This window comes from Mastacembelus armatus, chromosome 5, assembly GCF_900324485.2.
Source record: "Mastacembelus armatus chromosome 5, fMasArm1.2, whole genome shotgun sequence".
Lineage (NCBI taxonomy): Eukaryota > Metazoa > Chordata > Actinopteri > Synbranchiformes > Mastacembelidae > Mastacembelus > Mastacembelus armatus.
The window spans coordinates 4989333-5007532 of NC_046637.1; the positions used below are offsets into that span (position 1 = coordinate 4989333).

Consider the following 18200-nt stretch of genomic DNA (forward strand, 5'->3'; position numbering starts at 1 on the left):
TGTAAATAGACCATGCTCCTTTACTGAAGTGGCTCCCAGCATTTGTTGTCTCCTCTATCTTATATTATTTGACGTTATCTTATATAAAATGCTGGATTTATCTGGATGCCTGCTGTGTGTTTTAGTTACAGCCCATGGTGTTAGGGTGTTACAACTCACTTACCAAGTAGGTGGAAAGTGAGTCCTGTACAACGAGCCTGTCTTAGCTGGGGGTTTATTGTTTATTCTGTGACGATAAAGATAAGAGTTACACCATTGTAACTTGATCTACTCCACCCATCTGTATTTCCACTGGATAGTGCATGGATTACCTACAGCTGCTGTTACCTGACGGTGCTGCAGAATCTGGACCTGTGGGAATACATTTGTTTTGATTGCAGTGTGTGTTCCGCTGACACTGGCTTCCCATCAGGATCAGTGAAAATCTTTGCCAGTCTCACACAGGAGCTTTAGAGGTCGCATTCAAAATGCGGCATTTACCTTTCAGAGCTGCTGATCTCTGTTTTAAGATTTATAATGTGTTTTAGCAGGAATACTCACTGTATAATCACTGTGCAACGCAGCCTCCTTAGAAGTGTATACCCTATGAACACGTGATGGCCACATGGATAAATGATGTGCTGAATGCTGTGTGTATGTAACATAAGAATAAAACATCCCAGTGCATGTTTTATGCACAAAACATACAGAAATGTTCACTAAGTCAAACACAGTAAAATGTCTGTATACACATTTCTAAAGGCATTTTCACTTTTAGTCTGTTATCTTCCTGCAGCAGCCTCAGCCCCACTATGTTACAGTCACACATCACTAAGTGGCTTGTCAGCATTGTTTGCATTCAGACCAAATGAGTATGAAGCGTGTTCACTGGTTTCAATAATGCTAACAAGTCATTTTTCAAGGCGGACGCACAAAACAAAATAATAGACTCAAATTCTAAATGTCAGCCCTATTCCCTTCTGTGGTTTAGACACAATCATTCTCCAAATATACAGCATTAGGTCTGTCAACACACAGCGGGTTCATAGTGTAGATTCAGAATTAGTTTTAGCAGGCGCTCTGCAGTCAGCTGAGTTTGTTTGATTGAGAAAGAACCAGCCATGAAAAATGCAATTACAGGGTTTCAGTGCAGAGGATATCAACCATATAAAGACCAAACTCACTGCTGACTGCTTGTGTTACCTCAGCTTTCTTAGACTTGTTACTCAGAAAAGAAGTAGCTACTTTACGCAGGAACCAATTGCATCTGCGTGTGTTTCTCACATGGTCAGAACATAAGTGTCGTCCGATTGTCCGGATGATCCAAAGTAATGGGCATTAATATGCTGCTATAACAGCCTCTCTGGCAAGACTTACCACCAGGACTTGGAACCAGCCTTCAGGGATTTTCTCTCATTTAATCACAAAAGCACAAGTCAGGTTGGCCTGTGATGTTTATTTCATCCCTGAGGTGTTAGATTTAGGACGTAGCTTCCACTGAGGACATGGAGTTGTTCATTTATTTTATGATTTTTTTTTTTTAGGCTTTGGCCTGCTGGTTTGTTTTCCTTGCTGTGTGGAGGAGGCCTAAATGTTCATATTGACAAACAAAACCCATAGAAAGTGCAGCTGAATAATTTATGAACAGAATATGAACAGTTTTGACCTGAAGGCTTTATTGGTCAAACAATAAGGGACTGAGTGTTGGGGGCTGTGTTTTGGGGACATGGGACCTCAGTATTACTAATATTCTGGCTGTTTGTGTAAAGAGCCTGTGCAGACAAGAAAGATCCACGTGAAACTGGGAAAGCATCTTTTGTGGACATCATGTCATGCAGAGTTGTATTATCATGTTTAAACAGCAAAGGGACTTCCCTAAACTGACGACTCAAAGACAAGCACTTTGTCTAGACTATGGTTGCATGTTGTAGCATTAACATTTACCTGAGCTGGAAGCAAATTGTTGCAGGGAGAAAGAGGTTCTATGAAGTTGTACTTGGATCCAGAGGAGGAGAGTTGCAGAAATAACTGATCCTGCTATAAGATACCAGTTCAGCATAAAGTGACTCCCCTCTGTCCTTGTCTCACTTGCTGGGACAAGCCTATCCGCTAAACAGCCAGACCTGACGCGGACGCGCACTCGGGAGCGCGCACTTAAAGCCGGTGACTCTACTCTTCATAAGAAGCAGAAGACGGTCCGGATGCTCGGCACATCCCGGGGTGCACGGAGAGCGGACTACAGAGGTGCTGCTGCGCCGCGTTTCGGTCCTGTCCGCTGCAGCCTTATGACCGAGCTGCTGTTCTAACCTTAAACAACATCACAGGAAAACAGCAACACCGATTAAAAAAAGAAAGGTAAGGAATTTTCTTAATGCTGTAACTGCATTATTTCCAGTGTAGACGCATTGGCGCTCTGTGGGTTTTCATCCCAATTCAGAAGAAAAAAATCCTCTGGTGTCGCTTCTTTTACTGTGGTTTGGGCTCAAAGAGTTTGCAGCGACTTTATTATAATTCATTGCATTTCATACAACCCGTTGTACCATATTTTAAACAGACGGAACAGATTGTCGATAGTTCTCATTGTTGCTGCTATGATTGACTAAAATCCTTATCACAATGGTTCAGTTTTATTACAGTTGCCCCGCACAGTTTATGGACTCATTTGCATCTGCGCGTAAAAACGCACCAATGTGACATCTCCAATTATATCCCAGAAGTTAATAACTTAATTAATGCAAACCCTTCCTTCCCTGTTTCACTGCTAAGATAACTGACTTGCAGAGATTGTCGAGTGCAAGAATGGCTGCTTGCAAACAGATTAGATTTGGTTTGATAGCAGAAAAACAGATTTAATCCGATAATCAGTTTGTGAGATGGCGGTGTTTCCCGCTGACACGCTTTAAAATCAGTTCAGCATCACAAAGGAATTCATTGGATGAATGGTGAGGAGAATCAGAAATGATTGCAGCGATTATCTCTTCTTGACAGCTCACTGTCGCTCACCGCACACCAAAGACAGTGTGAAACTGTGTGTGTGTGAGTGTGTGTGTGTGTGTGTGTGTGTGTGTGTGTCAGAAAGAGAAGCAGAGATAAAGGCAGGGAGGGAGGGGAGAGATTAAAGTTGGGAGTCTCAGTGTGATACCAGGCAATTATAAGTGAAGCACACTGCAAAGGAGCAATATTTGTGGATTCAAATTAATGAGTTAATGTTAATTAATAGCAAGTCAGCCAGCACAGAAACATTAGACATGATCAGAAGAAGAGCGGAGACCCCATAGTGAGTCGACCTCAGGCCACACCACAGCTCAGATTCACTAATAAGTGAATTGAATGAAAATGAAAAGATAACCTTGGGAAACACTGACATCATTTCTTGTTGAATTGGGAATTCATTTAGTCTTTTTCTGGATCGAGTTAGAAATAAACTGGATCAAGTTGGAAAAAAACTGGATCAAGTTGGAAGTGTAAGCATCTAAATCATCATCTATGAACAGGATCCAGTAAATGTGATTGTTTGACACTTACTGGATCCTCAAGAAACCTTGAAAAAGTCACTATTTCAAATTGGTGCATTGAAACATTAAGCAAATCTCTTTTCTGCCAAAAGGCTGTTGTTAAACATTCATCCCGTCTCCTCCACCTTGGTGTGAAACTCGCCTCGAACGTCACTGCCAAGCATGGCTGCATCTGTTTGATCAAGACTCTTTCAACATTGGCAGACGGTCAGTGCTGCTCGCTTCCACCAGAGGAGGAGCGAGAGAAACTTTGGGTTCATATAATGTGTTTGCATGCTTCATTTGCTCATCTCTAAACTGTTTCCCCCTCCTGACCGCTCCAACTGTTCCCATGCAAAACATCCAGATACAGACCCAGATGCAGCTTTCACGGGTTCGAAACCATGTTTTGTTGTTGATTTCAGAAGCCCAAGCTTTGTTGTTTCTTAGTGTGTTTGAGGGGATTCATCTGGTGTCCTTATCTGCCATGAAATGAAAGATGCCACCGACACTTTGTTCTAATTAAGACAGAATAAATCCTCCCACTGTGTGTTCCTCTCCCACTTTCTCTCCTCTCCCTCCCTTTCTGTTTCTCTCCTCTCTCTCAGCATTACATCTTATTCGCTCATCTCAGTTTCTCCCCCTCGTCCTCTCTTTTGTCTCGCTCATTCTCTCTGCTCTCTGTGGGATGCCTCTTGCTGCTTCTGGTGCTGTTTGTGTCTCACACCATTTTTGGAACATGCCTCTGTGTGGGTGTCTGGAGGAGGTTTCCCTGCTGTGAGTGTGTATTTGTCTCTGAGTGTGTGAATGTGTGCACAGGCCTCAGTGCGTTCAAACGGGCGATAAGGGCCACGTCGCAGGATGTTGCTGATGTTGCTGTGCATCAGTGACAATGTTCTGGTCTCGCCTCACATCTGTTGTACCTGCGACCAAATTACCACTGAATCATTTGGTGTGTTCCTGCTCTCTGCTCCGGCTCACTTGCTGACAGATGGACCTTCCTTATGGCTCTTGTTTTTTTATTCACCCTGTGTTGCTTCCGTCCAATACACACCTAAAAGATGCAAAAAACCTACCAGTCGATGTGTGAATCCCACTGATACTGTTTTCTGAAGATGGGAGACAGGAGACAAAGCGGTTTTATGTTGCTGAAGTCAGTGGTATTGGCCCCGGAAGAAAAGAAGTTGTATGGTGTTAACTGCAGCTTGGCAGAGGTGTTTATTATGCAGAGGCATTAACTGCGTGCTTGTTACTGAGCAGATATTTATGATAATTCGGTGACACAAACTAGAGCTGTTTTCCCTGTGATGAGAGATATAAAAGTTAAGTGTTTATGCATCAAATATTCAGCATTATGAGGAATGTCTGTGGAGCAAAGCTGAATTATATTTGTGACAACAGATAACCTTCTTTGTTTTTTCTGTGAATATTATATTTAATCATGGGCTTTGCTATTTATTATCTGTTGTGTCTGTTTACAGCAGATGTTTGAGCTGCTGCTCAGTGAACCATGTGGCTGAAAGCTGAAATTTAGCTTCTTCCCATTCAGCTCCACACTCCCAGAGTGACCTATGGGTCACTTTTTGACAGTGTATGATAAATTTCCAAATTGATCAAATGTTCAAATGCCTGATTAATAGGTGGTTGATGACTTTGTGCTCCACTAGATATCATCTAGTGAGTACTTCGGACCGTAATCAGCAGGAGAGTAGTCCTGATCTAAACCTCTAATCTCTGCCTGTGGTCTGGAAAATGAGAGTGTTGACGGTGGCCTCTGCTTGACATGACAGCTCTGCTTCAGCCACCTGTTTCTGGAGTCTTTGTTTGCTGGATCCTTATGGCCTTGCTGGTTGCTATGAGAGATGAAACAACAGGAGCAGATGGCTTGTGAAGGTTTGGTGTCACAGCAGGTGAAGCTAAAAGATGCACACATACAGCAGTTTAATACCAGTTTAATGCCTCCTGCTCCGCCTCGCTGCTTTTCCCTCTCACCTTTTTCATCTCGGCCACAGATCTGGGTCCACTCTCAGTTAAATATATTTTTATAACGAGTGTGTCACACTTAAGGGACTGACCGACCGATCACAGGCTGGAGTGAGGTCTCTGATCTCATCAGAGCTTAATCATGCAAACCTCTAATCGTGCCCCTTTTGCAATTTCGTGCAAGATTGGCTATCACTTCATACTTATCTCACCCTGCGCTGATGCATGTCTCCCTGGTGGCCATCTCACCCTGTACGCTGTGCTTATAAAAGCTTCTGGCACACACATATATTGTGTTTCCTAAAAAATGTAAACCACAATAACGCAATTTCAGCTTCGCTGCTCCTGCTTAGTAGACATGTAGAATTCATTTTAAGATTTTATTATGTTTTATATTGAGGTATAATTTTCTCCCCATATAGGATACACTCAACATAATAACCTCACAATCTGAGGTTTGTTCCTTTGAAGAGCCTTTTTTGTTTTCACCTGGTTATTACTTCTCTACTGTAAATTTCCCCTGACATCATTAGCATCCTCTCCTCTCCCTAAACCCATCCCAGCCTGGATGTGCCTAAATCCTGCTGCAGACCCCAGAGTGTGTAGGATGAACTTTATGTGATGAAATAAAACATACGCATGCAAGTATGAGACAAGTATATGTTTCTTGAATATCATATTTTTTTTATAGTTCTAAGCTACATTATAAAAAATTTTGCTTTATTTCTGTTTTGATTTCCTTTTTGGCTTTAATGAAGTGTGACTTGATAAAGTTGTTTAGTACTGGTAGTATTATTGCTACTAGTAAATAACTTTATAGAATGATTTGATAAAGGTGTGAAAGAAAATCAGATAAGTGCATTTATTTTTTATTTATTCTATTCTTTAATCATTTTAAAACAAGTTGATTTTATTTTTCATTACACTGCAAATTATTTGGGAACAAACTGTGTAATCTGTAAAGTTGAAGAACATTTAGATTAATTTAGGTGCAGTTCCTTATTTTAAAATCTTGTAATTTCAAAGTGAATTGATTTTAATTACGTTTTTTTTCTTCTATCTGAGGAATGTAAAATGGGACTGTCACCTTTGGTAATTGGTTAAAGGCTTGTTTTTCCTCAGCAGGTGTCACATGGTCTAGTTCTCCAGTCTTTAAAATAAATTCCTTTCCTTCAAGTCAAACATTTATACAGAGCTATATTAACACCCTGAAAACAATTAAAAAGGAACAGAATTCACTTCAGATTTTCAGTCATATGTTGGATTTTCTTACTTGGGACTGAGAGTCATCAGTTCCAGGCTGCTTGTCTGGCCTCCCATTGCCTCAGTAGCAGATGCTTGCCCTGCTGTGCTCTACCTACAACACACAACCATGTTTAATACAATCTCTGGCAGGAGGCTGTGTTGTTCGGGGAAGTTGTTTATCACACACGAGAGACTGGGCTTGAAACCCAGAATGCCACCCAGAGTGCTCCATTATCATCCCCATCCCGTGTCTCCTCAAAGGACCACCTGTTAGCGGCACATGAAAGTGTGAGAGATGAAAACAGGGCACTGCTGTGCTGAGATACTTGGTCCCCCTCCATCACAGTCTGCCTTCCTTTTCGCATGGAAGGTCTATTCAGGCCATAGGGTTGATGGGATTGACATGGGGTGCTTTCTGTTTCTATGGTGGTGTCATCTTTTATGTTGGGCACATCCATTTTTTAAAGAGTTATATTATATGTATGGATCTACCCCTTGATTTTTTTGAACAAATACTCAAGTCTGTGCTTGCAAAAATACCCTCTTATCAAAGATGGATGCATCACTCACCATTAACCGTTAATCCTTTTCACACATTTCCACTGTTTGAATTTGACATTTAGGGAATACACAGTTGTGATAGTTACGGTGGCCGTCACCTTTGAAACACAATGTGATTCCCTGCCTAGAGCCAGTGTTTGGTTTGTCCATTCTGGGCTACTGTAGGTATATGGTGTTGCAACATGGCAGTCCTGCGACCAAGCACATTTCCCAAAATGTCTTTTACTAACTATATATTTAAGATTCTTAAGATGTGATTCCATAGACACTCCTCTATCTACACTGCCCTGCCGCTCAGTTATGTTTGGAAGTTTTTGTTTTTTTACTAAATCCCCGTCTGGGCTCTACATGGCTGAGGCTGCTCAACACCAGCAGTACCTCACGTGTCAAGCACACACAGTGTAATCCTGGCTAAACACTTTGTGCATGGCACGACTGAATTCCCTCCCCCTTGACACTCTGAAGACCTGTCTGGAGATAAAGGTCTCACCTCAGCAGCCAGCTTCACGCTCTTGTTTGCAAAACTGCACAGCTGGTCTAACTCCCAGAGGCCAGCTGACGCAGCCTGCTTCAAAATCCCCCTGGGATGCTAAATACCCTCGCACTACAAATTTCCCCTGACATCACCACATCATGTCCACCCATCACACACAAACAACCTGCTGCCTATGTCCTGTTTTTAGAAACATCTAAACAACACACTACAAACCTAAGAATGTGTGTTCTCAGCTTAGTGTGTGTCAGTATGATGAAAGAGCAGAAACCTTATCAGCTCCAGCTCACAGACGCACGCCATCACCAGCAGCACCATACTTCTCCCTCATTGATTTTCTGTAAGCCTTGCACTGCTGTTTGTCTTTTAACACAAAAGAGTCGCCTGCCACAGCACCATAATGGCGTTGTGTGTGTCCACGGACACGATGGATTGTCTCAGCCTATTAAAGTTGAGGACAAAACAAACCAAATCATATTTCTTCGAACCTGTCATTGTGCATGACAGTGTTTTTTTTAAAAGGAGATGAACTGGTGTTATGCTGTGTTAGGATTAAAAATGTCACAAAATTGGGCTGAGTGTTATATAATATTTTATCATTTGAGCAAACACAACTTCAATTCAAGTTGATGAAAATTAAAACATGTCACTCTTCTGTTCTCACAATGCTCCATTCCCTCCCCCAGATATCTCCTTGCTGTCTTGCCTTCATTAGGGTTGTTTCTTAGCTTAGCTTAGCTTTCCTGCAAAATGTACTTTTAAAAATGACGCTATAGCTGTTTTGTATCGTGCCTGTGATGATCTATAAGTCACATGACTGATGGACTGTTTAAAGGGAACCAGACAGCACCCTGATAACCGCAAGATAATCAAAAAGGAGTAAAGTATGAAGAGCTGTGTACTGTAAGATCATTAAAAATGAGTCGATGTACTTTTAGTTGAAATGGTATTTCCATGTCTGTGTTTCTCAGTTTAGTTTGGATGTTTTGTTTTACTTAATGCAAATTTCAGCAAATGAACTATCACAATGACTGCTGAGGTCATTTAAGAACCTTTACTTAGGTTCTTGTTTGAAGTGAAGAATTTAATGCATAAGATCAGTGCATTACTATCAGTTTGAGGGTTTTAAATGTAATGCTGCAGACAGTTACAATGTGACACTGGAAAAAACTGTATTGCTTTAAATGCTGATCTTCCAAAACACTGATTGTCCTTTGTAACTACCTTATGGCAGAATCACACAAAACTAAACATCCATATGAATACAAATCATAATTTAGTGATATTAAGTTACAGTCTAAATTGAGCATCACTGTTAAGTAGCTTGGTGTTATAATTTGGCAACAAATGCTTCCACTCCATTGTTCTGTTTTTCACCATCATTGTATTCACGTTTGGACAAGGTGCTGTGTTACAGAACCTCATATTTCAGTAGAGTCACACCTCACAGATATGCTGACTTTTGTAATGAAAGGTACAGTTGGAGGGCCCCTGAGACCACTGAATAGACAGTGATGAAGGATGTGTGCAGTGTGGTAGCTCATACTGAGCAAGGTAAGAAAGTACAGGAATGGAGCCTGGGAAGTCATTTCTAAAAAGAAATCCGTCCCTTCTGCGCCTCCTCACACCTACCAGGTCCAAATAAATGGGCCCAGTCAAGAGGCTGGGAGTGTTGTAGACTGAGCTTGGGGGATGGGTGATGGAGGCTGGGGAGAATGAATCCTGCAGAGGAGAAGACAAACATATCTGATACTTTACTCCATATGAAACCAGAAAAAATGTCCTGCATGGAGTAGTTTAGATTCTCAAGCTAGCTGCTGTTACAGTCGAGTCCAATGACAATCCAGGGTCACACTAAGGACGTGTAAAAACATATAAACGCATCCGTACAAATATCTCAAAAAACTTCTGCAATGTGGGCGATTTCACTCCACTATTCATTCACACATTTCTTTTGTCCCAGACAAGTGTTTTTAAACCAACAGAAATGTTCTTTCTGCTGGACAGAGCCAAAAGTATTATTGTGCCTTTTTTATGTCCCAAATAATATTCTGTGAAAGACACATGCACATGTATTTTAAACACAGAATAATAGTTTCATTAAAGACGCATCTGCTGATTTTTTCCTTAGTTAATCAACTTTTCATTTGATCAGTGAAATTTGAAATTACTGGTCCCAGTTTCCTGAAACAACAGAGTGATGTCTTCTCATTACTGGTTTGTCTGTTCAGCAGCCCAGAAAACTAAAACATTGGGTTTACTATCACATGAGTCCATATTTGAAAGTGATATTCAGAAATGACAATAACAATGATGAACATAGTTGTTGATTTCTTTGTCAGTAAGCCAATAACATAATCCTTTACAATTTGTTTACACAGGAGAAACCATCCATCCATTTAGCTTCAGCGTCAGTTATTTGAATCTAATTATATTGCAGAATCTGTGCAGCACTGATGTGCTTTTCTTTATATCCAGCAGGAGGCGTTGTTCTGTACAGACAATGGCTTTCTCCTGGAGTCTGTTCCTGGCGTTCCTGTCTGCCATCCTGGTGTTGTCACATAGCATTGAGCCCGGAGCGCCTCATGGCAAAAGGAGACAGGCACAGACCTCAGCAGGTGGCAGCAATGCCCTGCAGTACCCTCTGCATGGTCTACAGGGCCATGGCTACAACAGGGAACGTGGAGGACATGGGAGCCAGGGGCTCCGTCCTGCCAAACGTGGAGCCGGGTTGCTTTCCCACAGGCCCCTGCACCCCCTGGCCAGGCCAGAGGATGATGGGACAGGTCTGGAGGGTTTGAGCCCAGTGAGATTGGAGATGGGCCCAGGCAGGGACAGAGACAGAGTTCGAATGGGTATGAAGAGTCCGTCCCAGGCCCGGGAAAACCACCTTCTGGGGACACGCAAGGGGAGGGGACATGGACACGGGAATGGGCATGGGCATGGGCATGGGCATGGGCATGGGCACCACTTGGAACATAGGAGACCAGGGAGTCGGCGTGACAAGGGGCGACATGGAAAAGGTGAGCACTCACTGGATCTGGACCTGTAGTCATACCTCTCAGTAACACATTATGTCTGGCTGCAGTGGTTTCCAGTATTGGAGGGGCAACAAGAAGCTAAATGCCCTGTTTTACAGACATGTAACATTATGGAAACCATTGTGTAAATAAAACAGGTGAGGAACCATGTATGGTAACTTCATTTACCTTAGTACTTTGGGATACTAAGGAAGGGTTGCTAATTTTTTGTTCTAACATTTACACCAGTCTCATTTTTAAGAAAAGCCTGTGAAGTTCAGGATAAAGGGTTTATTCACATTAACTTTGTTAAATACCATATTTTTATTTATTTTTTATTTTTTATAGGTGTGGTATTATTAGGTAACATTTTTTAGATATGTTTTTGAAATCTCATACAACACAGTGTTGATTATTTTATGGTGCTCACATCATGGAAGGTGATACATTTAAGAAAGTCTCTATCCAGAGACATTGAGATCATGAAATGTCCATTTTTCCAAGCACTTTTGGGCTTTTGTTTATGTTCAAAATAAAAATCATCAAGCGAAATATTTTCTCTTTCTCCATGGTTCCCTCCAGAGTTGAGTTCTGCATTGAAGGACAGAGATCTGTTTGAGGATCCTCCCTCCTCCTTTGCTGCCTCCCCCTCCCTCAGTGTGACCCCACCCAATGAACCATCCTCCCCCGTCGCCGCCGTCTTTGGCTCGGGCTCCTCCATGGTTACCACGGTGATGAACGAGCATCCCCCAACGCTGCCTCCGGCCTCCACCAAACCCCAGGTAACCCCATCGAAGCTCATGTTCTTATTAAAGGTTGCATCTGTTGTGCCTCAGTGTGGTTCCAGTGTGTGGGGGGACACCGAGTGGAAATGGCTCCCATTACTGCCATTATGCTGCTGCAAACCTCATAGCTCTTCTTGGAAATGACACTCTCCACATTGTGAACCTGCTGCTGAAAAATATCCTCCAGCAGGCCAAGCCCACAGGCTCCTGGTCACAGTGTGTATGATAGATATGACTATGTTCCATATAATAAAACTACACCTCTGGGATCCAAATCACACAGTTCAGAGTCCAGCAGCATATTTTTGTAACTACCGTCCTGGTTCTTTATTAGAAACCACGTCAGGAGAAAATGTATGTGACTATAGCGAATCCTTTTTGTCTCAAACTGTGGGCACATGTTATGAAAAATCTGCAGGAGCGCGTGGGGCACCACTCACCACCTGTCACACTCACCCAGCATGACGCTTCAACAGTATTCATCAACAGCATCTATAAGCAGGAAAAAGATCACTTGTGCCTCCTCCGATCTCAGAACAGAATGAAACTCTTTAAGACAAGATGGTACCTGATGTCATTCGATATTTAAACCAATGCTCACGTCATGAAAGCTGCTGCTACAAACATCCAACAGCTTGTAGCGTGTTCGTGGGAGAACAGTTCGCCACAGTCACTGGATGTGATCTCTGCCACTGTTTGATTGACAGTCGTTTTGCTGAGGGCCTCTGCTCAAAACACCACTTCATGTTAAAGCTCAGTGAAGAAGAAAGAAGAATGACATGGGGTTGACATTCAAACACATATGAAGTTGAATATTGCTGAGCATTTTTTTTCCTGTGTGCTCAAGTAAAAGTAAGCACAGCCACTGGTACATGGACTGATACAGAGATTTTTCTACAACAGTCAAAACTCAAGGAGTCGTGTTGAAACAAAACCCCAGTGCAGTTATTTGGATTCCACTCATAATCATCCATACTCATACTGTACCACCTGAATGACTGTGATGGTACCACCGATCTATGCAGTGTTTATTGTTTTCATGCTAGGACAAAGATGATGAAATAAGGATAAATACATCCCCAACTCAAACTCAACTCTGCAGATTGTTTCCTTTGATTTTGGCTTTAAAGTGTGTACAACATATCACACCATCGACCTGTAGACCTTGGATTTGGACAAGAAGAAGAGCAACAGGGGAGGGATACCTCTTCCTGGACAGACTAAGCTACAAACAGATCTGTGTTCAACTTGATGCCTTAATCTGGGCCCCTCAGTATCTAATTCAAGTAGTTGTAGTAATCCACAAGTTTTCCAGCTTAAGGACAAAAAACATAGGCCATTGCCATTTGAAACAACTCTAAGTGTTTTGAAACATGCAACATGTAATTGTGATTTATATGAACATTTCTGGTCTGCCCCCTGCATGAATAAGAATGAGGCTACTGATCTCAGTCTTGGTCATGGTTAAATGAAAGGTTTTAAGAAGAGTAGTGGCTGCTCTGTGGGATTTCTCTGGCCAGTCTCTATGTTTGATGTTTATAGACTGGACTGCCAGTCTGCTTCTGTTTACCAGGTCTGTGAGAACCTGGGAGGCTGTGCATGTCTTCAACTGTGAGAACAGTAAAATATTATTTAACCACAGGGAAAAAAACCCCAGGTTCAGTGGCACGAGCACGTGGCAAGGCTTCGTAATTAATGTTCGATCTGCTGATGGTTTAATGAGCAGCTGAGCAGAGGTAGGTAGCCCTCTGCAATTTATCTAATTGATATTTCCATAGCTACTTATTTCCTGAGGGTGAAAGGAAACAAATAGGGATCTGTTTCCATAAAGTACTTATTTTTGATGAATGAATTATTCCCCAAGAGGTAGTTCAAGGTCCTGCTGACTTAATTATACTGTCTGTAACATTTCTATTGTGTTTCCTCTGTGTGAGTTAAATGACAGTAGTAATGTTTATGGCTTTTATTGCAGAAACTGTCTAAGCAATTTCCAGGAGAGGATATATATATATATATATATATACGTGTGTGTGTGTGTGTGTGTGTGTGTGTGTGTGTGTGTGTTTATATGTTTATACACTACAGCTATATTTGTATTCTGGTCTGAGGGCAGCCATGATCTCTCTTACCAATCAACCAATCGATTGGTTTTAAAGCTCCTGCTATCTCTGCTGTGTCTGTGAGGGCATTTTATGAATCAATGAGTCCTTACCACTGCTGCTCACAACACATGTCCAGTTCGTATCAATAAGAGCACCCTGAACATGTTTACCTGTAAGACATAGTGGCCAAATCACACCACCATCATCTACAGCTGCTGTGCTTTAATTGAAGTGATAGGACATTGATCTGTGGAGACAGAACTGATTAGGATTATAGATTTGAATATCAATCAGCATGTCTGAGCTGTCCTGTCTGGGTTTCTTTTACAGAGTGTGAGTTAAGCCTGTATGCAGACATGCCCAGTCAAATATCATTAGATAACAATGAAAAAATGTAAGGTGTCGCCTTATGTTATGTCTCTTTTGCAGCGATCGGGCCCTGGAAAAGGACAAGGAGAAGTGATGCCAACTTTGGACATGGCGCTTTTTGACTGGACAGATTATGAGGACTTGAAACCTGTGGACGCCTGGCCGTCTTCCAGGAAGAAAGGTTTGTGTTCAGCTCAAAGCTGGATGTGGTCTTGGAAAAACAGATACTAGATTATTATTTTAACAGATTGTTGTACAGTAATTAATGAGACTGAGAGTCTACAGCCATGGTAGCAGTTCACTGGAGCACGGTGACAATATTGATGTTCGCCATCTTGGTTTAGTGTGTTACTCTGCTAAAGAGTTGGTGGAAATGTCATTGATCTTGTAGGTGTTTAATCATAAACTGAAATATTGGACAAATTAGATTTGGAACAGCTTGAAATGCCAATGTCATGGTGCTGCCAGTGGAACAAAAATCAGAAAATTACAGAAGTTGTTTGGATTCAAAATGTGGTGTTAATGCATTGACAAGTTGTTTTGAAAGGTTAATGAATAAATGAAAACATTGATGTGCTGGGGCTCAGATGGCCTTCAGTATTTGAAAATTTAACGGTAGTTTATCCAATAGTTGTTAAGATATTTCACTCAAACTCCTTAATGTTGAGCTTTTGATGACACAGATCAGAAATCAGGAGTCAGCAGTCTGGCCAAAAGTTAAGAGTATTTGTTGATATGTTATTGTCAGAATCAACATGGTGGACTGGCTGACAGACAGACAGTCACCCCCCACAGAGTGGTTACAAACAACACATCAACACGTTATTTACAATAGGCCGATTCTGAATATCTAAATTACTTTAAGTGCAAGAACTCACATTCATAAAGCATAGTTAGATTTATTTGACTTTATCCTATGCAGCTAATTGTCACTGGACTATCCAAAGTATATAATATATGTTAAACATTTAGTTGATTTGTTATATTTGTGATGAAACTGCAGATCAGACATGGGCTGCAAAAATAAAAGAAATGCTCAAACATGGTTTGTACACATAGAAATGTCTCCACCAGAATATGACGTACAGAAAAGTAATCACAAATCAGTCCATCAGTTTCCTGAGGTTTTCCATTGATAAGAAGTGCATCATTCCTTTTCCTGCTGCAGACAAGAGGCGGAGTAAGAACCTGAGCAGTGGAAATGCGACTGTCGATGTTGATGCCATCGAGCCGTGCGACCACCACCTGGACTGTCTCCCAGGTCAGTGTGCATCATACAGGCATCAAAACCTAAACAAACACGAGAACTGAAATTAATCAAATCATCATTTGGTAAAATATGTTCAACACACCAAAAACCAAAATTCAGTAATTTGTTGAGATATTCCTCTAAACTTTTGTCTAGTGAATTCACTCAGTGTTGTTTAGGAAGCAGGTTTCCGTTTTAAATAATCACCTCCTGTGGGCATTCAAGTTTACATACTTGAGATCCGACATGCCGCAATTTCATTTTGGCAGTGCATACACTCCTCGGGGGTTTGTGGCCACTGTTATTATTTGGATGCCAAGACAAAGGATATTTCCTGTAAATAAGCTTTATTATTTGTTTTTCTGTGTTTCATATTAATTATTTATCACACGTGTTTGGTGACAGAGTGAAATGTGCTTCTTCCATTGAAGGTTCTTGTTGTGACCTGAGACAACACGAGTGTAAACCTCACAACCGCGGCCTCAACAACAAGTGCTACGATGACTGCATGTGTGAGGAGGGTAAGTGTTCATGATACCACAAAAATAGAAATCAGTACTAGCTCATCTGTTTTCAGCCATTTCATCACGTCTCGCTTGTAATTAAGATTTTAAAGGTTTAGGGATGTTAAGGGTCCCTGGAGTTGCCAAAATTAGTGTCAGACTGAGAAAGTGGTAAACAGAAAATGTCCCAGTTTTAATAAAAGTAAATACAATTGGGTCACATCTGTAAGTATGTAAACGTCAGTATTAGACTATATAAACCCTTACAAACCAGTGATTCGTTCAATCTTCCACATCCATTGTTGTCTAATCTCCCCTGTTCACTTTGCTTTTTTTAACTTTTATTTTTCTGCCTTCATTCAAGGGCTGCGTTGTTATGCTAAATTCCACCGGAAGCGGCGCGTGACAAGGAGGAGGGGTCGCTGTGTGGTGCCAGAGTCAGTCAGCAGTGACCAAGGAGACTTCATCACTATCTGAGGAAGAGGAGTAGGAAGACAAGATGGAGGAACAGGAAGCATGACCCCATGACCACTCTGACATAGCTGGCAAAACAGCCAGGACATCACATGACACTGCTAACGGACCAAGTGCTTAAAGAGGATACTTGTTGGTTCCAAATCCCTAATTTCATCAGATTAAACAAAATAACAGGTGATTAACCTGGAAATACTGATTCCAGCTTGTCGCAGTGTGAGATGAGCCTCAAACCTTCTAATCCAGCAAATCATCACCTTTAAGCACTTAACAAACTCACTTCAAATCCAAACATCAGTCTGAATTTGGGTTTTTCACTACACAATCGTTCTGTTTAAATAGACAGTAAAATGGTTTCCCAACACTCCATCTGCCCACAATGACCAAGTCGTAGTTAGTATAAACGATTCAGTCTGCTGGTGACACATCACTGGTTTCTTCTGGACAAATGGAGATTTTGTGAGTTTTGGAAAACCCTTTTCAGAGTGTCCCTCATTTCTCATACATCCTGTTGTCTCCATCTTGCAGACCAGAGTCAAACTATGTTTATGCATCATTTTTAGCAGTGGTTAATGTTGTTGGAGTCCCAGTATGCCCTTCAGGAACATTCAGATCATGTCAAATAAGCTGCCACTCACAGAAATGATACTACTTTGAATTAGTGTCACTGTGAACTCTCTGCTACGTTTAATTTATTGGAGCTCTGCTTGTCTTGTTCTCCCAACAAATCCTAAAAATGATTTGCAAATGTTCTTTGATCCTGTCTGCTGCTGAACTGTAAATACAGTATCAATGTGGCTGAATGGCTTTTTTTTAAAAACCTGGCACCACCTTCAAATGTAGTAGAACAATAAACGAAGATGCTTGTTTGATCTTCCCTCTACACGTCTTAATATATGTTTTATTTATACTGTAAGCACATGTTTGTCTATATACTGTGTTTTTCTGGCTCCTTTGTTTTCATGATTAAACACTTACTAGGATAAACTTTCTGTGGTGTGTCTACATTTTCACCTTCATTAAAATGACTGTCGCCTAAAAAGAGAAGTTAAAACAGATATGTTAGTGTGTTGTAAGACATCTGCAGACAAGCTATCTTAACATTGTAACACAGTTCTCATAATAACGTTCATATAACATATATGTGATGAGGTAAATGATGAGATGAGATCAAATGTATCCATCCCTGAAGGGAAATTCAGGACATTTGAGGACATGTTTTTGGTGGTTATGAAACCTGCAGCTTTGTTTGTTTGATCCAGCTGGTGAAGATAACTTGATGTCTTGATATCAGTGTTCAGGCTGCAGGAGGTTTCTGTTATGACACCAGATACCGTCATGCAGCATGTCAGCCTGGGCTCAGGCTCATCACTAACTGAGAAACAAAGCAGCAGTAGAAGAAGCACTCGGATCCTTCGCTTCAGGAAAAATACCAGCGCATTTCCATATTCAAACTCCACAGAAAATTTATTAGCAAAATGTATTTAAAATAAACAAAAACACCTCCACCAGTCACCAGTGTTTTGATTACATTGTTAATATTGGTGCCTCACAGCAGCATTTTACTATTGTAGCTGTTCAAGGTCCAGCTAGTTTGTATAGTTCCATAGTCAGACCAGTGGTTCCCAGCTTAGGGGGATCAGTCTGTCTCAAAGGGTCATGACATACCTGTAAACCAGGGAGGGTTCATGAGAAAATGAATGGGGTCAGTCACTTTGGTTAAAGTGCTGAAAACTCAGCAACATCCTCAAGTGAGACAAGGACCAGAGTTAGACACTCTTTGTTGTACTGTTTGTAATATAAAATGTAAAATCTTAATCCAGAACTAAAGTAATATCTACAAGTGCCAGATAATGTAATGGAGGATAAATATTTCCTCAAATTTAGAAGTATAGCATAAAATAAAAACATTCATGATTTTGAGCTAAGTGTGCAGTACTGGA

At 41.2% G+C, this 18200-nt stretch overlaps 1 protein-coding gene across 2 annotated transcripts; it reads left to right on the top strand.

The window, feature by feature from the left end:
• The first annotated feature begins 2192 nt into the window (after positions 1-2192).
• draxina (dorsal inhibitory axon guidance protein a) lies at positions 2193-17177 on the top strand. Of its 2 annotated transcripts, none has more exons than XM_026307245.1 (7): positions 2193-2334; positions 10234-10778; positions 11358-11557; positions 14092-14212; positions 15200-15292; positions 15712-15801; positions 16148-17177. In XM_026307245.1, the coding sequence occupies exons 2-7, from the start codon at positions 10259-10261 to the stop codon at positions 16258-16260; spliced, it is 1137 nt and encodes a 378-aa protein (XP_026163030.1). In that variant the 5' UTR covers positions 2193-2334; positions 10234-10258; the 3' UTR covers positions 16261-17177. The 2 variants fall into 2 exon arrangements, with proteins under 2 accessions (XP_026163030.1, XP_026163033.1); XM_026307248.1 differs by having other exon boundaries at positions 10237-10778.
• The last annotated feature ends 1023 nt before the right edge of the window (positions 17178-18200 follow it).

Coding starts and splice junctions, on each gene's coding strand:
- draxina (XM_026307245.1), top strand. CDS start 10,259: ATGGCTTTCTCCTGGAGTCTGTTCCTGGCGTTCCTGTCTGCCATCCTG. Junction 14,213..15,199: donor GCCGTCTTCCAGGAAGAAAG/GTTTGTGTTCAG, acceptor TTCCTGCTGCAG/ACAAGAGGCGGAGTAAGAAC. Junction 15,802..16,147: donor TGACTGCATGTGTGAGGAGG/GTAAGTGTTCAT, acceptor CCTTCATTCAAG/GGCTGCGTTGTTATGCTAAA.